This window comes from Falco rusticolus, chromosome 14 (assembly GCF_015220075.1).
Source record: "Falco rusticolus isolate bFalRus1 chromosome 14, bFalRus1.pri, whole genome shotgun sequence".
Classification (NCBI taxonomy): Eukaryota; Metazoa; Chordata; class Aves; order Falconiformes; family Falconidae; genus Falco; species Falco rusticolus.
Genome location: NC_051200.1, coordinates 8,259,575 through 8,285,344, shown reverse-complemented (window position 1 = coordinate 8,285,344; position 25,770 = coordinate 8,259,575). Strand labels below are relative to the sequence as shown.

The window sequence follows — 25,770 nt, the reverse complement described above, 5'->3', positions numbered from 1 at the left end:
AATGAGATCTTCAGTGATCTGTTGTTCAGTAATACCTACATCGATAGGGCAAGAAACAGCTTCTCTATGGTACCCTCTTTTCTCCAAGATCTCAGACTTAACTGAATACATCTATTTTATATATGAACAGCACTGAAGATAACCACTCATATGCTGAGAGAAACAGCTTTAATGGCTGAAGGAGAAACTTTGTTTAATACCAACAGTGGGTTATGGCACACATTTTGTTACTATAAGAAAGAACGTGTGAGATTTCTGTAAAAAATAGAAATAGATGGCAACTTTTATAATTGCTCTTTTCTGATGCAACCTGCTAAGGAGGAAAAAAATCTGCAGCTCTGCACATATTACTTATTTCACACAAAATAACTATCTTTAAAGAATTTTATTAAGGTTGGAAATGAAGCATGCAAAATTCAGGATTTAACTAGATTGTATGTTTCTGTCTTAATTACCTGAACCAAGTTTGTCCTAAACTCATTCTGCCTTTATCCCTACAATCCAAACTCTATTTTCCATGGACCCCACTGAGCTCTTCTTCGTGCCCAGCTATCTCTTCTTCCCTCTGATTCTCAGCCTTTCATTCTTCTCCACTGTTTCTTGCAGCAACTCATATCCAAGGGCTTTTCAAATATCAGTTTGGTCCAAGTCCAGACAACAGGTAAAATTTACCAGACTTTGCTATGGTCTTGGTACCTGATGTCTGCCTAAAAAACCACATTTTAGTCATTATCTTGTTTTCTTGGGGATCTATAGAAATGCAACACCAATACAACTGCTGCTGAAAGTGGTGTGTGATACCTGACCAGCACTGGAGAAGGTACAGCCAGTCAAGTTCCCTGCCAAGCAGTAGAAGTATCTAACAGACCTCAGTTAAAATCAACAGACCTCAGTAAAATCATTCAATGAACGTCAGCAAAAGTAAATGCATCTCTGTGAAATTGTCCAGCAGACTTTGGTAAAAATGAGCAAGTCTTGGTGAAATTACCCAACAGACTTAATAAAAAGTCATTGGAAAGCACTGCTGAAGCTGGCGGTGCTGGTACACCTCTGGTTCCATTGTAGGTTGCCTCCCTTTGTTTCTACTACAGTATCAGGTAGGGAGACATCCCACCAAGGTAGAGACTGGTACAGAGGCACAGTGGCTTGGGAACGTACTGCTGTTAGAGAAGTCATGCGATCCCTTGCACAGAACATCCTCATTAATGCTGATTTCTGTCGGATAATGACTATACTGGGTAGTTTTGCCAGCACTTCAGTAGTACTTTTCTAATACTGGGAGAGCATCCTCCAGACCAGCCACAAACCACTGCAGGCTCAGAAAACCCCATCTCTAAGCCTCACACTCAAAACAGTGGAAGTTTTGTATAGTTTCAGCACAACAGTGATAAGACAGCAATAGTTACCTTGTACCACACCACATCTGGCTCTTGACTGGCTGTTTTGTAATCCTCAATATCAGGACAGAAGATTGTCTTTCTCTTACTGACTTCTGATTTTTCCAGATATCTGATCTTGCTGTTGTAGCACAGACCAGATTCATTCTCAGCTACCGTCAAGGACATGGACACCTTCATGCAATATGTTGAGTTTCTGCAGGGACAGAAAGATATTTTCATTTATCCTACCTCCTTTTCACCATGTTTGTTTCAGCACTGTAAGTTTGTTAGGCTCTTATCTTCACAAACACCTCAGCAACACATCCAAATAGTGACTGTCACGCTGCGTATTTCCAACATAGAGGAATTACTAGAAAAAGTAAAGGCTTGTTTCTGATTTACTATGAAGAACCTTGTAGAAATTTTGTTGACAAGTGATCTGACCCAGCACAGCAGCTTTTTTGAGCTTGCAAGTCTACGAACACAGGAATCTGTTGGCATCTCAAATGTTGGTCAGGATATACTGTCCCGTTTCCTCTGCGTGTCACACGTGCTCCCCGTCTCCCTCTTTCTTTCCCACCTTCAGAAGGTATCACTCCAGTATGCAGCGCTATACATTTGAGAAGAAGGGTTATGTGCTGGATGTTAAAGCACATCATGCATGAAGAATTCCTCCCCCTGACTGAACTGCTATTTAAAAATCTACAGCATGTGATATTGTGGTGGGTTGACCCGGACCGGCTGCCAGCCGCCCACCCAGCTGCTCTCTCACTCCCACTCAACAGGATGGGAAGGAGAAAATAAGATGAAAAAGCTGGTGGGTCAAGCTAAAGAGAAGGAGATCACCTGCCAATTAGTCACAAGCAAAACAGACTTGACTTGGAAAAAATTATTTTGATTAATTGAAAATTAAAATAGTCTGGGATGGTGAGAAAGGCAAAAAAAGCTAAAACACGTTACTCTCACCTCCTTTTTTGACTCCTCTGCCTCTCCCTCCCCAGCTGGTGCAGGGGGTGGGGAATGAGGGGCTGTGGTCAGCCAGTAGCGGCTCCTGCCTGTCACCACCTCACACATGGGCCCCCCAAGGCTGCAGCTGCTGTCAGGGGACCCAGCTCCCCAGGGTCCCCCCATGGCGGCAGGGGGGTCCCTGCTCCCCAGCCCGGTTGTTCCTCACAGGTTTCCCCTCAGCACTTCCCCGAGGCACCGCCAGCCCGGTGGGGCTTGGCTGTGCCCTGAGCTGGGGCCGCTGGAACCGGCTGGAACCGGCCGGCACTGGCCGTGCCTGGCATGGGGCAGCCCCTCCGCTCCCCTCAGAGGGGCCTGGCGACCCCACACACACACAAGAGGTCAGACTGGTAGTTGCACAGATATATTTTGGCCTTAAAAATCTTGGAAAATGTAATTCCTTAGCAATTCAAACCGTTGGCTGTTCTAGCACCAAAAAGCCTTGACAGAGGCAAATCCCGGCAAGCGGATTGCGAGCTACACCTAGTTTCTCTCAATATCAGCGTAGAATAGACATAACCAGCCCAGCTCCTGTGCCTTGCAATTGTGCAAACAGGATTAAATTAAATTCCCTTGGACTTATACCTCAGAGCTATCAGGCATACGCTAAAAAAAAAAAAAAAAAAAAGCAAAAAAAAAAAAACCCAAACTGGTGCCTGCCATGGCATTCCTGTGAGGCGCTCACACTTCACACAGGGTCATTGCAACCCTAAGTGCCAGCTTCTGCCCTTTGCGCAGTGCAGGTGGCAACATAATGGGGCTCTTCCTCCTGTTGTGCATAATTTTGTCATTTTAATTGACTGCGCCACAACCAAAGATTGCCTCAGGTAACACTGCCGTGCCGGCTGGTTGCTCCCGTCAAAGGGAGCTGTAGGGAGCTCTTGCGGGAGACATTGCCACCCTGCCACCGCTCCCCTGGCAGTAAGGGAAGCAAGAGGGTGGCATGGGGCACAAAAAACACCCTATGCACCTGGAAAGTGACCCATCAGCCAAACCCTGACACTAACACTACTGGCTGCTTATTGCCTCCAATTAGACTCACGCCAATGCTTCTAATTTAAAATAAAAAAGCTAAAAAATTCAACGGATTCCATAATGAATCTTTTCTTACTCAATGTTTCAACATGCCACTCTGCCAAGTGAGCTTGCAGTTAGGGAGGAAATAAAAAGGTCTGCAGGGACACTTCATCCTAAACAAGCTTCATGCTAAACAAGCACTGACAAAACTCTGTGCAAATGGCTGTTCGTCGAAGGTGTGCCATGAGCAGGCATTTACATAAAGAAATATTTGCAAGGCAAGTCAACACGCAATCTTCAGAATTGTCCCATTTTCAGCATCATTAGTGTTACACATTCAGTCGAACCACAGACTTCCCCCTCCCTAATCCCTTCTTTTCAAAATGCCACCTGTACCTTTATGTAATAAAATTGGTGGGCATTTTCTCCATCCCTTACCGCAGAGTGGAAAGGCTCACTTTGCACACTGCCATGATGTTTTTCAGTTCAGAGGTTATAAAAAAGTCTCATCCTCAAAACCTGCGCAAAACATCTTATTTTATATGAAACAAAAATTCTCTGGACTGAAAAAAATGCATAATTTTGGGTGAGCTCACCAAAAATTCTTACATGATTTAAGGAACATAAGTCAACTTTCTCCCAAACTACTTGCTTTTGAAAAGGATTACCTTTTTTGTAGGAAGAAAACAGAACATATTTGGGAAGTTTCAGTGCTCCTAATACAGCACAGAAAAGCCACAAAATATGGACACAAACACTCAGTATAATCCATAGTAATTAATCAGTAATGATTGTTTAACTTTCCTGAATGACTACAAGTATTACTGAGTGCAAATAAGGTCACATGTGCTCAGTAACAATGATCCAGGCTAATCAGGAACAGTGACTTTGAACAGTTGTCCATTACTTGGCGTTATTTAATAGTGCTGTATTTTCTGCTAACAATCTTGCATTATTTAGACTGTATTTTGAACAGCGCTGGAGGCTACTTCTATTTAAAATGCTTCCTGGAACCACGACCTAAAAATGTAGTATTCTTTTCATTAGTTACAATTAGAATTGAGTAGATAGAATTCAGAAAACTAAGTGCCTGGTGAGCACTATCACTTTTGTTCACACTCCATGACCAAGACAATAAATCTATTCAGGCTCATGATGAAGAAAGCCCTCACTAAGCCAACAGCAAGAGACTTGAAAGCTTCATGAATGCTTCTTCACCAGCCATTCACGTTAGCGCTACTGCTGGTAATTCAGAAAAGGGCAACTTCTGCAGGAATGCGCATGAATGAAGCAGCAGCCTTCTCTTAGTGTAGTCAGTTTGGAATAACAATCCTATTTCAGGCATGTGCAAAAGGAAACAGCAGTTTGATCAGCCTCACTGTTTTTCTCAGGTTTGAGGCAGAAGACTGCGAGCCGAAGTTTGTACAAGGCGTGAGCCATTCCTCCGTGTGCTAGGCAAGCTGTGCCCCTGTGGGAATGGATTTCATCGCTCAGTCCTCTGAGCTGCTGATGGATCTGTACTGACTTTTTCTTGGAGACTCCCATGGCTACCAGTTTTCTGTGAGCTCAGATGCTATGAGACAGAACTTCCTAAGAAGATACATTCCCTTTGTTTTAACCAGAGTATTGACATGGAATTGACCATGTTCATACTATGCGGGAATTAGTAAATGAACCTGTTAATTTTCCTACACATAAAACGCCCTTGTAATTTGAAATGGAATTTCCAGAAGACCATGCTCTTGTTTCACTGGTACAAGACAACACGCTGTCTTTCCTCCCTTGTGGGGCCTGGCACATAATGGGGCTCTCTAGAAGGTGACAGCTCAAGGGAGAACTCAGGAAGTGGGTCACAAAGCAAACGATGGTCACGACAGCGCTGTTTTTACCACCTGGGTGAACAGACAGGAATATTATGGTGCTGGCCACCACACAGGTCATTGAGTTGATGGGAACTCACCTACAGAGGTCCCTCAGGAAGCCCATATTGCTGCAGTCTGGCAAGGATCCAGTTCTTTCCTTACAATTGTTTTCAGGACCTCTGTGTCCACAAGGGTTCTCCTTGATGAGCTGCATTTAAACTATGTAGCGTAAGGGTCTTTTTTGATTTTTTAGGGTTTTTGTAAAGGTGTGGAGACTGACTACCATGAATCCTTCATTCATTACTTTTCTTCTTTTAAAAGCTAATCAGATGGCCTATGAATTATAAAAAGGAGGATCTACCTTTGTTTTCAGTACATGGTCATGGAGTTTGGTGGGGCAGGTCAGTACTCCCAGCAGTTTGCAGACTGGCAGGAAAGGTTATATGACCACATTTAATGAGGAAGGGTGGAACACAAGAAGAACAGTAGATAACAACAGCAAAGCTGGTAACCTGGGTTTTGCTGTCAGAATTGGTGGCTAAAGGGAATCATCTTCCAGGAGGAAGATGCTGGAGGGCTTCCAGTGGTGATCTCAGTACTGCAAGGCCAGGTAAGAAGAGCTGTGTATAAGCAGAGAATATTGGGACCAAATGAACCTGGCAGACTGCAGACAGCCCACTTTCCACATATAAGGGAAATAAGCTTACGAGTCTGAAAGTGAGTCTTTTAATAATTTGTCTTTTCTGAAAGGTTTCCAAACCATTTATTTTTCGGGGCAGCTGATTTCCAGTAGATTCCATTTCTACAGGAGGTAGCAGTGGTCATATGGGGAGCAGGAAGAGGGAAGAAAAGAATCGCTTCGTCGTACAAAGAAAGAAAGAAGTCTTATATTTTCACACTTAAACTAAGATTTGTAATTCCCTATTTCAAGGGACTAGTTATACAGTGGGCCTACTCTCTCGACTGGAAATGTGAAGAAGGGTTTAGCTTTGCCAGAGTTCACAAAGCACTTTCCTTTGTTCTGGTGGCAAGTCATCTGTAAACCCCAGGCCACCTGGAACTTGCTCTGAACCACAAACTGAAGCCAGCTTCGAGTCCAATAGAAAACCACAGGGAAAACCAAGGGAGTTTAACAGGTCTCAAAACAAAAGCAAGAAAAATTATGAGTTTGGCTTGACTTCGAAGCAAGGACCAGAGGGAAAAAGGGAGGATATAAAGAAACGGATAAGAGGGATGTTTGAAATTGAAGTGTCAATTGTTAAATTATTTTTCATCTTGTTTTGGATTCAAGACAATTCATCAGCCCTAAGGATGAATTCAAATTAGAGGAAATATTCACAACTTTGGAAAAAACTTACTTGGCATTTGTGTTCTTGCTATGTGAGGGTGGTTTGTTAAGAGTCAAGTAAAACAATCTTGTCTCCAGTATGCATAGAACCTTCCTCCTCCATTTACTGATTTTCTTATACAGAGGAAGGAGGCAGCAAAATGGTTGGGTATTTTATATCTACTAGATTTAAAAAAATCCCTAAATTTGAATTGCATATTTATACAAGAGGATTTGCACTTTTTCTTATTTATTTTTCTCTTGCAGGCTCATTTTTCATTAAGTGTTGGGGTTTTTATTACATTCTAAGACTTTGATCTCAGAACTGAGACTGTGTTGGTAGATCCAAGAGCTGAGAAGTGTATTTATCAAAGCAGTGCTCAGGGAACAGCCCAACTCAGACTTAGATCTCTGCCAACACACCTAAACACTCTGGCTGTTTTAATGACATTTTTATTGCCTCACTGAAATACTGATTGCCCAACTGTATAGGTCAACCCTTACATTCACCTTTGCTTGTTCTGAGTTAAAGCAGTAACAGCAATAACTACACCACCAACCGTCTTTGTCCATCTGAAGGTCCACAGCAATTAATGCACTACCAGAGTCACTGCCAGCTGCTATAAAAATGTGCTATGTTATCCTCTTTCAGACTTAATTGAGCATTTGATTGTTTTCCCCTCTCTTCATGAGAATTTTATAGATTTATTCCTGTCTAAATTTTGAACTTCACAGAATGGTTACCAGGCCGTTTCATTGGTATCTGAGTTTGTTTCGCTCAGATCAATAAGATCATGGTCTGGTGATCTAGTTAAAGAAAAATGATTTATTACTTACCATTATGTTTTTTTTTTTTATATTACACAAATGTAACAGCTTTCCTAAAAACAAATGTATTATTCACCTGCTCTAGGTGAACCTGCTTTAAGAGTGGGTTGGATTAAATGACCTCCAGAGATCCCTTCTAACCCTGACCATTCCGTGATTACTTACTCTTCCAAGGTTTCATTCAAGTACTAACTTACATCTCGGTGACTACCACTGCTACATGTTTGGCGTCATCGTCTGGAAAAGATCAGTTTCCCATTTATGATGAGTATCACACTCAGAAGTTACAACAGAGATCCTTCAAAGTTTTTGGATTTTTTTTTTTATCGATTTGTCAAGCGAGAGAGCAATGCCTGAAGAGGAATAATTCAACAGATGGCTGGCACTGCTGTAGTTGGTCCCTGAACCACAGGCCAAGAGGTGCAGCGATTCCATGGCTTGTGTGTGTGGTACCTGCCCTTGGCACAACTTCAAACATTCCTGCCTTGTATTTTCCTTGCTTGTTGCTGTTATAATTGCAATTCTAATACCGATTCCTATGCATGATAAGGAGAAATTCTAACTACATGTTACTTCTCCGTTAATGTCTGAGTGGTTTTCAAGATCTACTAGTAGAAGAAAACAACATCATGGAAATATGATACCAGAAAACGAAGTGCTAAAACAGTACGACGTTACAAATCTAATATGCTTGCATTAGCTCTGCTTCCTTTGATCCTCCAACAGACAACTGCATTGTGAATCCAGACCAAGGTACCATTCAAGTCCCCATTCCCTTCAAGCAGAAAAAGTATTTGTGCTGAGCTAACCTTACATCACTCTGAGAATTTTTATTCTTTCTGTACTTTTTTTCTGCTAAGGTTCAATCACTACACAAGACTCACTGGAAACAAGACAACAATTTGAGCTTGACTAAAACATACTACATGTCCCAGAGGCCCATGTTTTACAATGATGAAAGGCTATACCATCCCTGTTCAAAAGAAACAACTTCTGAGCAAAGTCACTGAAAGGCAGTTTTGAAAGGCTCACATTGATGACAGCTTGAAAAACAGATATTGAGGGATGTCTCCTCAAGTTAATCAGGAATATAGTTCTCACCAGAGGCACTTAAAAGCAAGACCTGTACTCTCTGCTGTGAGTTTAGGCCTATTTAGGGAATTTTCAGGCTTCCTGGATACTGGGACAGAGAAAGAAAAGATGTTTGGATCTGGCAGTTGGGTAGTTTCTCACAGTTGGGTATCCCTCACCAAAGCTTAGATTAAGTTTAATTTAAAGTTGGACTTCACCTACCATCCTTAGGAAGTGGAAAATGTGACACAAAAATGTCAGGATGTGCCTAGTACGGTCACTGATACAGCCCGTAACAGCAAGGCCATGATTTGAAAATTCAGGGATAATCTCAGTATCATGTTTCTTAAGTCTCTCTGAGAATAGTAAGTGACAGCGAGCCTGATTTGCACATGGTGAAGGGTCAGAAGCTATTTCTTTTCTGGTTGCCTTCACACACACATGCACTGGTCCAGCTGACCTCTGCATCATGACAGAAGCAACTGAAAAACAAACAAATCACCAGTCATTCCAACAGGGACTACTCAGGCACAGAGAGAAAATCTCCAAGCATTTAAGTTGAATCATGCAGGTCACCAGTGTTCCTTGGGTTTGTGGGTTGTTTGTTTTTAAGTCTTCAAAAATGTTGGTTATTAGAAGTGAACATATGAAAATATAACGCAGAACACAGAAGAAATGCAGAAACTGAAAGAACACCAAGTTATCTCAGTGTATCACACCTAAGTTCATGAACTATCTGGTCTCCCAGCTTCAGCACATCCTGTGCCAGTAGTAGTCCTGTAATTGGCTGGGTTTGCTCACAGGGAAAATTTATTCCTTGCCCTTAAGAATTACAAAGTAGCAAGTTGCCCTAAAGTTTGCTACTGCAAATGACTAAGCCCTTTTCATTCATTTGCTAATGATTTTCTATTAGAACTCTGGATATTACTGTTAAATTATATTGTCTTACTGAAAAGTCCATTACAAATGACATAAATCTGAGGCACAGGGACGACTGCTCCCTAGAAAGTATTAAGAAATCACCTTCCAATAATCTTGTATTTGCAATACCCTCCTTCTGACAGCACTGAACGCTTTCTCCTTTATTTCTTCCTACCCACACAGTATGTGAATTAGTGTATCTACTCCTCTACACTTTTTATTAGACAGCATGCAAAACGAAAGTTGCATTCAGGACACCCATCAGACTTGTCTGCATTGCTAAACCTCACCAATATTACTGCCTTGGGGAATAAAACCTGTGGAGCACATCCTTCTTCATGCAGATGCAATGAGGAAAGGCAAGCCCCTCCCAGTTTGTATGTGGGCAAGTGAGCATGTAAAACAGTGGATAGTTACCATCTCATAGGGTATTACAAGGAAGGCTATCATGAAGAATCCTGAAGTGAATGTCCTTATGCTGATTTGCAATGAGAGCTGTTTGGGTTCTGCAGCTGAGTCCTCTTGGCTGTGTCTTCCCTTAAAGTGCTTGCCAGAAAAGAAGAAATCAACCTCCAGGATCACTTATCAAATACCAATTTAACTCCCTCTGGTTCTGTCACCTTGTACTTCAGGCATGATGGATTTTCTGAGGAAACCCATTTGTCTGTCCACTCACAGGACACGTAGAACATTGCCTACTGACAATGACATGGTACAGTTACAGCTGGCTTGATGCGGGTTTCCACAGGATGGTACCTGGGGGAGCACATTCTCCTCTATTGTTAAGTGGGGAACCGAAGGGAAATGAAAACTTCCTGACACGTTGGAGAGGAGATGGGGAAGGAGGCCTGAACAGCATCTCAGCTGTAGGTCTCCTGCATGCAGAAGCTGTCACTCCACTTTGCAGCCTTTCTCTCCACCACACAAGGTTTGAAGCCCACTGGGGAAGGCACCTCTTTCACAAGCAACCAGTGACAGTGAGCTAAAAAGTTACTGAGGCACAGCAGCACATGGAGCTTTCGCTATGACTGGCTGTAGGGGCTAGAAAGTAATGCCAGTCATTTAAAGGTCTGGGATTTTACTATTAGGAAAACTGAAGGATACACAATGTTCTCATTCTTGTGCGTGCTGCTGCAACAGGGGAGTCGCTGGATGCTCTCCAGCCACAGAGCAGCACAGCATTTCTGCTCGAAGCCCTGATGGTTCCTGCAGCTTCTCACCAACAGTAAACACTGGCTTTCAGAAAGACAGGGGATGGATATTTCCTCTTTAAAGCTTTAGAGGGTGGTGAGTGAGCAGAAATATACATATCACCAGGGAAAGGAAACAAATCTTTGTTCTTCTGCAAGTGTAAGTGTTCAAAAGAACAGATAGAACTGATTTCTCTCAATAAAGACAATGTCATCAAAATTATTTGCAGGAGCATCATGAGTTTTTACACAGTTTCAGATAGAAAAGTAGAAGCATTCTGATTCCACTTTCTCTTGCATTTTGATAATGCCAAAACCTCAGTAAGTTAAATTTTATTTTATCATGAATCATACTGACTTTATATTGTATCTGCTCTAACAGTGTATTTAAGTATTGAACACTATATATCACAGAGATTTTGTTTATACAGAACCAGTCATTTCTGATGTGGGAAATGTCACACACTTTTAATGCATGACATTTAATGTTAGTGTCATACAGAGCTTGGGAAGCATATGCCATGCTGAATCCATGCACTTGCCCCAAATGTGAAATTCAGCTGGCTTCTACAGACATGCCTGGGACAGTACAGCCACGAAAGGCGATCACATGCCAGTGTGCAAGTCTGAGAGGTAACTATGAGATAACCTAATCCATCAGCTACTTAGATGTGCTCCTCTTGGACATCTTATGATCAAAGACACTGGCCCACTAGAAAGTATCATCTTTGGATCTTTTCAGAGTAAGTCTATGGGAAAAGAAAGCACTTGCCAGTGAAGCATATGGAAGGAGGTATCCCATGACTAAAATGGAATTACAACACTGTATTCAGAGGGATTTGAGATACAAAATCACCTTTGTCATGAGCAGCTGAGCACTGAATAAAGCCAAAACACCTGAAAATGAAACATTCTGTAATGAGAAGATATTGCCACCAACAGAATGAATGACTGTATTAAAACACATATTGTAAGAAACATGAGAGATGCCTGCAGAGAAAGTGGCCTTACCCCTGCACATTTTTGTGTCACAGTTTAGTCCAGTTTTCCTATTTGGCCTCTGTTTGGACCTGAAAAAACCCTCTTCTTTCCTTTCACTTCAAAGCCAGACTTTCAGGGCACAGAAAAGTGGTGCAACTTTTCCTGGGATGATGAGTGCATACCGCAGTCCAGGTTGCAGGCATTTGAAACAAGTTTCTCAGCTCTGCCTCAGACCCACTGAAGTGAGAGCAGAAAGGTTATGCTGCAAATTAAGTTTTACTGGCAGCCCCTCCAGGCTGTCTAAATCTGATTTTGATTTGCTGGTCATGCGCTCCACAGAAATTCAGAAGCTGGAAGGCTTAAAAATCTATTATCGGTCTATTTTATTACTGCTTAGAAAGTAATATCTCAATATTTCACCAGTGGCTCAGCAAAGGCTTGATTCCTCTGTGCATGTCCATAGCAATGCTACTCTCCATTAAGAACTGTGCAGATAGGGACAAAGTAAGGGAAAAAGGATACGCAGATTTCCTAACTTGATTTGTTAGCAGTCCTCTGGCATCAAATGCTGGTATTAAAGATCTGCAGGTTTATTGCCTCATAGGCATTCAAAGCCTTTATTCCTTTGTTATTCTGCATCCTGTACAAAATCTGAGGTTTGGCTCCGTCACCCAGTCTGGCAACAACAAACCTCCACTCCTGCTTTCCCTGCACCCCCTCAAGGCCCAGACTGTCTACCCTCCTGATTCACATTATGGAAATTGAGTCATTTTATTTCACCAACAGTTAATTAACAGCAAAAACGCACTAATGTTTTGCTCTTACTGATCTTGCTTATAAAGCATTTATTCAGTACTTCTTCAGTTTATGTCAAAGCTGGGCCCAGTCTGAGGAAAGGGCTTCAGGAGTGGTCCCTTGCTGAGGGCAAAGGTGCAGCTAAGCTTAGAATCATAGAATCATTTAGGTTGGAAAAGACCTTTAATCTTTGCTGAGTTTTTTTTTTCCCTAGCTCATCTTCTCTTCTTTTACCAGGTTAAAAATATCCAAGTAGGCCCAGTTCTTGTTCCCTCTTCAAAAAACAGAGGCTTTTAACACAGAAAAACAAATGTATTTGTTCAGAGAGCAAAAGCAGTGCATGATATGGCCAATGACTGTCTTATGTAAGCAGAACTTTAGGGCCACCCTATGCATTTAGATCTGTTTTCATTTCCATGTTTGGCTTTGATGTTCTCATCTCTGAATCCTTCAGTGAAGATGCTTCAATCCAGCGTGCTGATGCAAAAATCCCAGAACATCAAACCTCTGTAACAGAAATGCTGACAGCTTGATCTGAAAGTAGCACTGGTGGGTGCTGGAAGATTAATGGCATATCCAGGGCCTGCAGCACATACAGACCTCCAGAACACAGCATTTCCATACTGGGTGGTGAAGTCACAATACAAGTGTCCCAGCATTTATCTGGGAATTGTAAAGAAACATACATCTATCCATTAGTCAGGACCCCTTTTGGTTGTCACTGGATCTTGCTGTAGTAATATCCCTGATTTGGCACAGAAAAGGCATCTAAGAACAAAGCAAATCCATGGAATTCATATGGATTAGATGACACAGCTCAGTTCTGTGTTTTTTTTAAAGTCCCTGCAGAATCAGCACCCCTTAATATGTTACAGCCATGCTTAACACAGGAGAAGAAAAACCACAGTTCCTTTTGCATCTGAATGTCAGTGCAATGTATTGTGAGAAGAGAGAAGTAAGTTTAAACGCAACAATAATTTCTTCCTATTATACACACCACCCCCCCCCCCCATGGAACAATGTCTAATTGGTTAATAAAGGAGAGACAATATTTAAATTATGGTATCCGACCTCTTCAGCCTGAAGAAGCAATCTCTTTCATTAAGGCTGCTCTAATATTCCTTAATTGTATTCAGTATTACGGGTTCATTTATAAAACAGACATTATGATTATTGAAATGACAACTCTGTACAAGAAAGAACTCACTGACACATTTAATTTTTACCCATCTCCAAATAACTGTCATATTAGCCTATCCTTCACCTGCTCACACCCACCCCTTTCAGTCAGCTTCTGAAAAGTTCTTCCCAATTTTTCAAAGATACTTATGCCTCAGTCCTACAAGCACCCATAAGCAACCAGAAAATGCAGCTTCTTGAGAAATGGGGTCTTTTTTAGAATTGTGAAGAACCTTTTCAACAAATAGGAAATCTAGTGAAATGTGCAGTTGCCATTTTTCCCCATACCGTTTTCTTATTTCTCATGTTGTTTTGACTTGGAAAAAAAGAGGTAAGTTGGGGGAGAGTGAATTAGCATAGCTCTCACTATTGCCTGTGACAACCTTTATGTACAACGTGCTAACACCCTTGGTGTTCAATTCCCTTATGTCAGAGAAGATCTTCCCATCCTGAGAATGTGTCCTTCCTTTCAAGCCATAAACTTCTGAGACAGGGACCTCTTGTCCCCACTCAGCCTCAGCCCTGCACCCAAGCATCTCATTCCCTTGCAGCCTTTTGCATAGACAAATACAAGTTTCAGACACAACAGTTCTAAGGCAAGAGACTTCACGTGGTTGAATGCAGCACACCCTAGCCCCTGGGGCACACAAATGTGGGTTTCCATCCTTCGGGCAGCAAAGGGAATTGCACCAGAGCTTCCCACCTCCTTGGTGAGTGGCCCGCAGTTCAGAACGAAATTACTTTTGAATTTCTCTCAGAGAAGGTAAATGAAAACTTCATTGAGAAAAACTTCAGAAGTTTTACATTTATCTTGAATCAAAAGCATTTTCCTCCCCAGTTTTATTCATTCAGCTACCAAACCAAAACAATCGGTTACGCACACAACCCTAAACTCACTGCTGCACACTGACGGACACAGTCACCTCTTCATTTCCACTGCACTGAGTTTTCTCTACCAGTTTCCATTCAGTCTACAAAAGATGACGTTTGTAGCAGAAATTGTTAATGTTTCTAGGAAATAAAAATATATTCTAGAATTTCTGCTCTTATTTGGGACCTCTTAGTTCTCACAAAGCAGAAGATCCTGGTTAATGACTAAAACGCAAAAATTTGCTTATCCCCCTCCAAAAAAATGGATTAATAAAGCTGAAATTACACAGTTAATGGTGTGGACAGTCTACCACAAAAGTGTGATCATATTTCAGAAGGTTACATCTAGCACAATTTTAATTAAATTGAAATAAATTAATATTGCTATTTCTTCAGCTATTTTAAGCCACCTATGATTTCATAAAAAATAACAACAAGGATACATTACCAAATCTTTGGAAGAAAAAGATAATTCAATAAAGTAAGATATATGATCTTTTATGTGTAACCACTATATATAATATTCTGCACTCCACCATAAATTTGAAAAAAGCAAAAATATCGGTAATTATATAAGAAAGTTCTAGCCAAAGCAGGAAAACTGCGTAACTGACAAGGAAGATCTTATTGCTGTGCAATGCCTTCCAAGAAGTATGCCATATAGTTTTTATCTGAAAATGAGGAGAATGCATGAATTATTTAAGAACTTGCCCATTTGTTACCAATACTTTGTCATGTTAATGAGCAGAGAGTTTTGCAATTTCATGCAAAAAATAATACGACCCAGAATTTGATCCAAGATCAGTTCTTCATTGTTCACATAGGATGCAGATTAAAATTTCCAGAGTATTAAACTAGTAACCTGATTATCACAACAGTGACTTCTTATGAAAAAAGTATAGCTCCCTTGAAACATGTAAATCACTATCTTCCCATAACATTTCAAAATTACAAAGTTCACATTACACCAAATCTGTGACAGAGCTGCTAATACAAGAATAACAGACCTAATATTGAGTTTGGCAAATGCAACTGGTATTTAAACTGGATGATGGTCCCCAGTACAAACCACCACGTGCCACAGCACAATCTTTGATTTTAATAGCGCTCTTTAGGATCAGAATCAAGACTTAGCAGAGATGGAGAGACAGACAATTCTGGGCTCTGAACAGTGCTGTTATTTTGCTGCAAATATTTGATAATAAATTCACGAAACTTGTGTATAATTTCAGCATAGAACAGCAGACAAGGATGAAGCAATATTCATTCTCTGAAACGAAATAGTTTAAAACCAAATCATATAATGCATCTGTAAACTTTTCATTTAAAACTGAACCACTTAAGCAATATTTATTCATTCATTCTTGAAGAGTCCTCCTTTTTTATCTTCTCATTTTAGGCATAGAGCTGACATTAACATCCACATGATGGAAATCACAAGCTGCAGCCCATGCTTAATTTAAGGCTCATCCAACAGTTCCAAAATAATTCTGAGACATACATTCCAGTGCCTTACCAAACAAGGTCTGCTTAAACTTATGAGAAATCATAACTGTATATTAAAATAAACATTTCTTCAAAACTAGACAGAACTGTAACTCCCCATGGCCAGCCCCATCAGAATAATTTGAACTGTGTCTAACTCTTGAATAACTCAAAGGATCTGAAAACAGCATTACTTAACCATACTTTATGATTTAAGAGATATCTAGTTTTGAAGGTTTATGGCAAAATGAGAATTTGCAAATGTTGGACTTAAAAAAAAGTGAAAGCACACGTTTAATTACAGCTGTTGCAAGAGGTAACTATAATTACAAGGGAAACAAATTTTGAGACAAAGCATTATGTGACATATATAATCATGAGAATAAAAATAATGAGTATATATTAATGGGAAGAATATCTCAATCCTGAGAGCTAAATCTAAACATATTTTTTTTTAACCAAGACAATCTATACATTCTTAGTTACATTTTAACACAATACCCACCTTAGAACACATGTGTAGAAACCACTGTCTTGCAACTCAACCGAGTGAAACCATATTGAATCTTCATCCTTGCTCATCCTAACTTCAGAAAATATAATGGGTTCTTCTAAATCTCCTTTGTTTTTGTACCACATAAGCCTAAGACCTGTGCTTTGGGCCATGCTATAATTAGTTCTGATATAGCTGTAGAAAAGGGCACATTTCACTCGGACTGGTTCACCTGCCAAAGCCATGTATGTCTTGAGATCCACTGACCAGTCAATGCAACCATCAACTGAAAGCAAAACAATAATAAAGAAATATTAGATACAGATATATTTTTTCAAGATAGTGAAAGGCAGCTTGTGAAATGCAATGCAATTAATTAAAAGAAAAGAACCTTTGTTTTATAGCAATGTGAAAAACCTGAAGCAGCTATTGGCAAATAAAGGAGTTTATGCACCTTTTTTAGTTACATGTAAATGTGAATATGCAGATACTAAATAGAGCGCACTAGGCCTGCTCAACTCCATTTCTTTAGCATATCATTCTTTTAATCCCCAGAACACTAATTCTTTAAAAAATAAACCAAGTGTTTGTTTTAACATTACCTACTTGTCCCCATAAACTAGTTTTGAATTTTTTTAATTCCTTGTTGGAGGAAAAAATACATTGGCATCTGATCCAAATCTCATCCTTAAAAACTTTTCCATCCACCTCTGCTAATTATGCTATGTAAAAATAAAAAATAAACAACAGATGTGACTTTTATCATTTTCTTTTCCAGGCAGTTCCACACAGCTGCTTTTTTTTTTTTTTCCTACAGCCTACTCAAACTGTAGAGATATGTTTTATATACAACAGGATACAACTACAACATGCTACCTATGCAATCAAGCTTAACACAGGAATTGTACAAATACAAAAAGGCATCCTTTGATGTTCTGTTCAATGAAAAATTTTGAAACAGTTTTCTGATATTCTGCTTTAAAAATGAAGATGTCAGCCATAATGACATAATAAAACATTACCTCTCCCTACATTTTTTTCTTCCATTATTTTAAATCATCTTAGTTACAGTATAATCCTAGAATATTCACACATATCAGCACGTACCTCCTTCCTCACATATCAGAGACCTTTTAATACAATCCTTTTTATTTCTGGAAAAAATGAAGCCTGAAAGTCAACCAAGATTATAACCAAAGAAAAACACTGCAAAGGCAGATCATCAATAGGCAAATACATTATCTAAAATTAATAGATTTGATTGAATGTGTAATTTTTAGAATTTATTGATCATATCCAGCTACATGTAAGTGGAACATCTTTACTCTTGATGTAGCTCCCTCAAATTCAACCAAGTAAGGTTAAAGGTTCCTCTTCTGCATTTACACTATCAGTTCTCAAACACTTAAGTGTTACACATTCTCATACATTCTTCATCTCATATACATCTTCAATAGTATTCACTCATTAAGTGTTTTTTTTTATTTATTTCCTAAACAAACGTAGTGAGTCAAAATTTCTACATAAGGTGGAATATCAGTCTAGTCCTTTTTTTTCAGTGTTTTTTACTGACTTTAAATTATGTTTACCATTTTTTCAGGCTTCTCTTTAATCCTTCAAAACTAACCCTGATAAATGGAAGGTTTTAATTTTCCCATTATAGTAAATCAGCTTTAATTGCACTGTGACCACATGAACCATGCAACTGAACCATATTTTAAGCCTGTTGACACTGACTGCTTTCATCCATCTCTAATACATAAACTTCCACGTAACATCTTGTTGTGAAACAAACGTTACTTATAAAACAAACCAACATAGCTCAAGAGAGAAGGGAAACTCATTACTCAAAACTATACTTTTAATGTATCTACTCTCATGACGGCATTGACAGGCGAAGGGAAACCGTTCCATACCCTCACCCCACGTGGTGTGGATCAGACTACCTGCTCCTGCCACCCACCCCCCAGGCCAATGCAAACGCAGCAGCTGGTTGTGCCAACTGACTTCTTACTTCAACAAAAGCCCCAAAACCAAAAACATTCAGCTGAAGTTACGTACACAAAGTTTCAGTTAACTTCAATTTTCATTTCCATTCTCATTTTGCTGAAAACATCCTGATGATTTAAAATGCATTGCTTTTTGCTTTTAGAAGCTCCTGCTAATGACATAAAATAAAAGGCCAGTAGCAACTTACTGACTTTCCTTTTCCTCACTGCTGCAGCGTCACTTCTTCCTCTGTGTTCTCCCTCTCATAGCTTAGTGCCACACAAAACAGGACGAGTTTGGATAACCCTTACTTGAAAATCAGGTACTGAAGTATTTGTTCTCAGTGCAAACCCTCCAGGTTTATAACATCCTTCATCCTGACCAAAGCCAGACACTGTCACTCAAACATTCTCTTGCCAGGACCCCGTGAAACACTGCATTCACCTCTTTCTGTGATGGTGTTATACAGGCACCAGCAACTAGCAGCAGAGCTGGGAACAGAACCCAACTCTCCCAGTCCTACAAACCCATCCAATCCACTATGACATTAAAGCCTGGTTCTGCCATTGTAAGCTGCCAAGCAGGTAACAATGTACTCCATACAGAGCTTCCTCACAAAAGCCATGTACTTTTTTTAAGCCCTGCTGTTCAGGCTGATGCGATTTTACAATTAAAGAGCAGCACAGAGCTCGCAGCCGCCTTTTCTCAGCAAGGGATGTGAAAGGCAGTGCTGAGCTCTCCAGGTGGCTCATCCCCGTTCTCCAGGGCGCACGGGTACTCTCAAAGGCACCCTTCCTCCTGTGCTTTAGCAAAGTCACAAAAGTCTAAGTAGGAGTGTAAACTGAAATGAATAGGGGTGCCCAGAACTGGAATTTAGATCCAAACTAATTCAGCTGATCTAACTAATTCTGTCAATCTAATCCTGTCATGTCATCTAATGCTTTCAAACCTGTGCTGGTTCAACAAAGTTAAACCACAGTGAAGAATAACTGGCATTCAAGCACACATGGAAAGCTTGTGGGTCAAACAGAAAGGTGCCAGTTTTTCATTTATTTCACAGAGCAGAGTCACAATTAGGAAGACTTACGGAGTTACTTACTGACCCAATATGGAAATCCAGCTTTGGAAGCTGAAAACGCCTCTGCTTCCAGTAGAATTTCTCCCACATCCACACCAAACAACTTTTCAAAGTACAGCTCAAACAAACACTGAGCATCCTTCACTGTCATTAGATCTGCCACATCTTCCACTTTCATTTGAAAATTTTTTCTCCTTTCTAGCGTGCACTACTGTACTATTTCATTTTCAAAACTACAACTGCTGGAGTATATAAAGCACAGTGGAGGAAATACATTTGAATGGTCATTTACAACCAGGTCATTAGAGTGCCTAAAAGCCACCTCCAGCTGCCCCCAGTGCAGGGCAAGATGGGCTGGTGCACCGACAGCCATTGCCAGCAAGGCACCGGACACAGTGACCTGACCCCAGCCCAGCACCTGCACCTCAAAAGAAGAAAATGAGATTTACACTAAAGACCTTTTTCCCATTAGCAGTACCCAAATGGAAGAATTTCAGCAGCCGGCAGCAAAGCTGACCCCACCACAGCAGCGCAGCGGAGGGGGAAGGTGCAGGCAGGCTGCCTGCCCATGGCCCCTGCCTGCACCGGCTGCTCCCCTGCAGCAGCTCGCTCCCCGCAGCATGCCAGGAGGTGGTAATTACAGAGAGCAGAGCACACAGGGAACGGAGCAACCGTTCATTATAGGGTTGATGACATCTGCAGAGGGGAGAAGTCTCACAGAGCGCCTTGACTAAATCTTAATTATTGAAGAAAGACTAATCAGACAGGAGACGACTTTTTCCCCTTGGTCTTTTTTTTTTTTTTTTTCTTGTTAAATACACAGTCAAGAATGTTTTCTCTTACAAAGCTGCAGAGGCTAAAATCTAGGTCAGGCTCCCCGCACTCACGTGGAAGCTGGAATTTTTCCTCTTGCTGCACTGTCAGTCATTGGAGCGTGAGCATTGTTATATTCATTTGGAGTATTCTCCGAGCTGTCATTACAAATGACTGGAGCTGCTTAGGTGGAGTTTAGCACTCCATTATCCAGAACAAAGTTTGCTGTCATTTTTGTTGGGCTGGCTCTCAATAAGTAATATAATCAGGGTGGTAAGATGAGAAAAACAATGGCATTAGAGAGAGACATTTATTATATAATAAATGTATATACATCTTTTCTCTGCTACCCAATAATCAGCTGATCCTTAATAAGCGCCTGACTGAAAGCCCATTCAAATTAAATCCTATCTATTGTGGGTGTACTTTAGAAACTTTCAATAAAGACAATGATTTGAAATATTTTGTAAAATTTGGAGCATTGACAGGATATGGAGAATATTGTCCCATTTTTAGCCCAGCTTCCTATGGAAAGAGGCTTGCCCATCTATCTGTCAGTCACCCCCCCCATCCTGTTGGAATAACTTCTGACCCTATTGACAAAACTCAATCCTTTTTTGTAGAGCACGAAAGTGTTCAGGTACACAAGTGCCCTACATGGCTGCAGGAGAGAGTCCCAATGTGTCCCCCATGGGCAAGGGAACACAGCAGCATTTAAACACAGCGGGGCCCCACTTCCCAGTTATTTATCCAAGCTAATGCAACTTGAGGAGACGGTGAATTAAAAATGAAGGTTTCAAAATTACTAAGCAAATTATAGATTAAGTTGGCTGACAATAAGTTAACCTACTTTTATGTTAGCAAACACCCAAAGTATGCACTGCATCTCCTTCCCCAACATTTCCCGGTAATTTCCCATTATTCTTATTTTAAATAAACCTAGTTGTCTAGGGAGTCTAGATGCATTTTAACATGAACCATAATAATTTATGAGCAATTATAGAAGAGCATGTACATAGTCTCTGAGTAATTTGTCTTTCTGCTTGCTGTCATATAAATAATTTTTTGCATTGCGAATCTGCCTGTAATAATTCTTGTAGGGATCTGTCACCTACAGCAATTTATATGATGGCATTGTTACCCATGTTTGCCTGCCTTGTTACCTGAAAATCTCATTTTAAATTGAAATAATCTACAAATAAAAAATTAAAATACTAGCTAATGTATTACATCTATTGCTCCACAAAGCAAGCAAGGCTTGTGACTGTAAATACAGTCAGACAAAACAAAACAAAACAAAACAAAACCCAAAAAAAACCCCACCCCAAAACAAAAAACACCATTCTTCTGATACGGGAGTTCTATTTTTATTTTTATATTACCCATAGAACAGCAGACTAAGAATTTATATTCATCATGCTCAGGGTTTGCAGACATGAAGCAATAATAGATGCACTCCATTAAGGAGGTCCAAGAAAGAATGCCAATTTTTAAAATCTTAAAGGGGTGAAATCAGTTACAGCACATGAATTTTAGGCAACTTGGTATTGTCCGGTCTTAATTCTGGAGAAAAGGGAACACAGCTTACACTTGAGCAGTAATGCCTTTAATAGCTTTGGCTGGATGTGATCTTCACAAAGGGTCAGGGGTTAGATCAGGCTCACCACACATAACTGGTTTCACATCTCTGGCTTTCTGTCTGTGCTATGCTAATTCTGCTAATGGTGTTCGCAGACCCCTTCCAGCATCTCAGCACAGCCCAGTGCTGCCATATGGGACCTGTCTGTGAGCAGAGCCCAGCGTGTGGTCCCCTGCCACCCTGCCGCCTCCCAGAGCTCTTCCTGTTCCTCACACCATGTCGAGCCAAGTCAGGGAGCTGAGCTGCCTAAAAACTGACAGCAAGCATCACCCCCTACCCCTACCCGTGATTCTTTAAATACTCCAGTGTTCAGAGATACATTCGGTGGCCAAAGAACACATTTCAGACAGAAGAGTGTATTGCCACTTTGCGCACTCCTCAGAATCATGGATGTCACCTGCAAAGCAAGGTAACATCTTGCCTGTAGAGCTCCCTCACCTTAGCTGCCCTACCAAACTGCGTGGTCGAAGGCAGACTGTCATAACAAGTAATGAAAAGCCACTCTACCGAAAGACATCTGACCTGGTATCTCTGACAGGAGAGTTAAGTTACCCAGTTCTACACGGAAGAAGGAGCAGGCTACGCTGGCAGTACTTCAGAAGGGAGCGGAGGGTGCCCTTCTCCAGCAGCAAGGGTGTCGATCTCAAACATCAAGCAGGGAGGAAAGCAGAAGGAGGTTCAGGTAAAGAGTCTGTGATGATTCTTTTCTGTGAGTTACAGTTTCACCTTTCTTTGAGTCAAGTGAACACTTTGTTTTTGACTCTGACTATACTCGTATTTCAAACTGCATTTTAGGAAAAAAAATCAAATAGTTGTCCCCTGAGGCATATAGTAAATGAAAAAAAAATCTACCTGTTAGAGACGAAGACCACTTAGAAAACCACCTTTGACGATTTATCATGATTCAAACTGGGTGAATTTTGCAATGTTTCTCCTACTACCCTGTTAACAACTTTAACTAAATAATTCATTTCTATCACAGAAACATCTAGATTCAGCAATGATCAACCAAGCCTACTTTGCCGTAGAAATACCTCATCTAAGAAAAGGATCACTCACAGACTTTGCAGTTTCTCTACTGTGATCTCTGTTTTCTGAATGTCTCCTAGCAAGATTCAGACCATTCAACCTTGAACTTTGCTGGTGAAAACGTTTGGGAATTTCAAGACGCATAAAAGTGCAAATATTCCAAAATCCCTAAACCAATTAATGATGAGTGCAAAAAAAATCTTCATTAGGTTTAGCAACATGCAAATATTTCTCAAAATCTGGCTCATAAATAAGAAAAAATGCATTTACTTATCCTTATACACTGGCTGAATTTTTTCCAAATTTTGATCAAAGCTTCAAATTTCTATAAGATGGGCTAAAAGGTTTTTAAGACTTGTGTATGCTTCATTTTTTTGACCAGATTTTCTTATGAGCCACAGCTAAACAACCCAACTCAAATGTCAAATATTCCAGCTGACCACTCATAATTTCCTTTCAGGTCAAGGAAACTGAATGTATACTGCCAGAGGTCCAAATAACAACGGACTGCTCTGTCCTGACTTACATATTTATAGGGAGCTAGAAGCATTTTAGTCTTGTATTGAAAATGCAAAAGAAAGAACATACTAGTAGATCACCAATCTGTAAAATTCTCCAGGGAGAGAAAAAACAGCTTGAACCCTTAACAAATTCTCAGCTTCCAGAGTGATGGCATATTAATGAGGCTGAGACTTAGAAATTATACTTGAAGAACAAAAACTCTAAAGTCGTGTCAGTAGAAGTTACTGGACAGGGACATTTAATCCTGTAGCATTTGCCAGAGCCAGCTTTTCAGGTGACATCTTATCATGGGGATTTTGGGGAACGCTTGCTGATGGAGAGAAGAGCAAATCACAGCTGGCAGGTCAGATTTTGCCGGAGACAGGGAGCTCTGAAACACATTCTGTGATGGACAGGAAATCTCTGGTCTCATTGTACTCTTTGCTGCTTCTTCCAGGTCTGATGATACTGGAGACAGACGGACCTGAATTGAAGACCCTTCCAAAGCTGTGCTCTTTGCTTCAAGCAGATTGCTCTGCTGAGCGCAAAGAAAAAGGAGGGCACTAGAGCAACTGTTTAAAATGCATCATATTTACCCCCAAAATGAGTGTTTGGTGACTTTGATCTTCTAATGACTTCAGTATCTGGCAGGTTTTTAAGGAGTCTGTGTGGAAGTAAACAGTACAGAAATTGGAACTTACAAAGTGGTTTGGTTTTAAGTATTCAGTGTAATGCCTTGATTCTCCGTGGCTGTCATCACATTAGAAAAAGTAAAAGGCACCTTGAAAATCAACAGCAGTAGAGACAGGACAGCAACAACAAAGAAATCACACTTCATGGCTTTATGCTTTTGTGTATTTTGTGAAGTCCTAGACATGGGTTCAAGCAATGTGCCCCAGCCTGTCCTGCCTTCTCAGCCCCTTCTGCCCTGCCTGGCCCCTGCCCTTCCCAGTGCGGTTCCCTTCCCACACTGGGGCAGGCAGATTTGGAAGAGTTGAGGGGAAAGTTCATTTACAAAGCTCCTGCCTCTGCCCAGCCTGTGCCTTTCCTCCCACAGAAGTAAAGCCAAGGCAGTGATCTGCAGTGAACAAGTTATCCAAACAACTAAACTTCTCTTCTTGTTCGTGGATTTATAACTGAATCCCCATTTCTTTAGAGTCAGCCACAAAATTACCATCATTAAATCAGCAAATATCCCCTTTTTCCTTATCCCACTAGCAAGGGAATTTTATTTTAAGCAAAAGGTATGTTGGTCTAGATTGGAGTGGCCATATCAGTTACATGACATTACACCTGCTTCTTAGACTGAACAAGTAACAAAACTTTCCTGTTAAATACTAAAATTTAAATTCTATAAACAAACATCTCAGGTACCCAACAACTCACTGCAAACATAGGTATGACCTCAGGGCTGTAAACTAGTTTTTCACCCAGCTTTGAAACCCATCTGAACCCAATTTTTTTTTTTCTCATAATGCCCACAAAATCTAGTAAATAAAAAATCCTTCCAGTTTCTAAGCTCCAGAAGGGGGTGGGGGTGGGGGGTGGCATTTGTCTAAAATCTTCCACAATGAATATTGCCATTTTTATTAGCTCTTTGGATTCCTGGGGAAGTCAATGAACGATGGAAAAGCACAGAGATTTGTCACCACCTCTGATACTGTTCTGATGCACAGAACTGCCTTTAGACAAATCAGGTAGAAAACAAGAAGAATCAGTATCTAAAGGAAAGGGAGAATAATAACAGATTTAAGTAATGTGTAAAACAGACTGAAAAAATTTCATTGCATTTGTAAATAAAAAATTTATCTTAAGAAGATTTCGGCTAAGGTGCAACACACTGGAATATGCTTTATACCTGACAGTATATGCAGTTAATATTTTAACCGGTGTTGACTATACATGAGTTCTTTAAGGACACTCTCCGAGATGGTTTTAATATTCTCCAGCCAACCACATTAACCCACGGAGACTGTCACACACTTCTGTTTTCAAGTCTTCAGCACCATGCCAACTTTGGGAACAAAGCTGAATTAATTTCAATAATTGATGAGTCCCTTTTCATTAGTCCCTTTGAATAAAGTTACTGAAGGTAAAGTAAATGGAAACTAGATCCCAGATCAGGTAGTTGCAGCCTCAAGTAATCACACAATTAGGAAACTCTGTATCTACTGCTTGTTATTCCCAGCAGGGAATTGTAGGAAACAGCCGTGAATAATAAGAATTTAAAATTAAAGAGAATGAAACTCTATTAACTTTCTGGTCCCTGTGGGGCAGAGGGACTGGTGTACATTCACAAGATTACTTTATTTTTCATC

At 40.5% G+C, this 25,770-nt stretch overlaps 1 protein-coding gene across 1 annotated transcript in view; it reads right to left on the bottom strand.

The window, feature by feature from the left end:
- The window catches only part of IL1RAPL2 (interleukin 1 receptor accessory protein like 2), a 392,948-nt gene that overhangs the window by 178,114 nt on the left and 189,064 nt on the right, over positions 1–25,770 (bottom strand). The window contains exons 3-4 of the mRNA XM_037408547.1: positions 16,416–16,689; positions 1,407–1,593 (exon numbers count right to left, since the gene is read on the bottom strand). Of these exons, the coding sequence (XP_037264444.1) occupies positions 1,407–1,593; positions 16,416–16,689 (461 nt within the window). The remainder of the gene's footprint in view (positions 1–1,406; positions 1,594–16,415; positions 16,690–25,770) is intronic.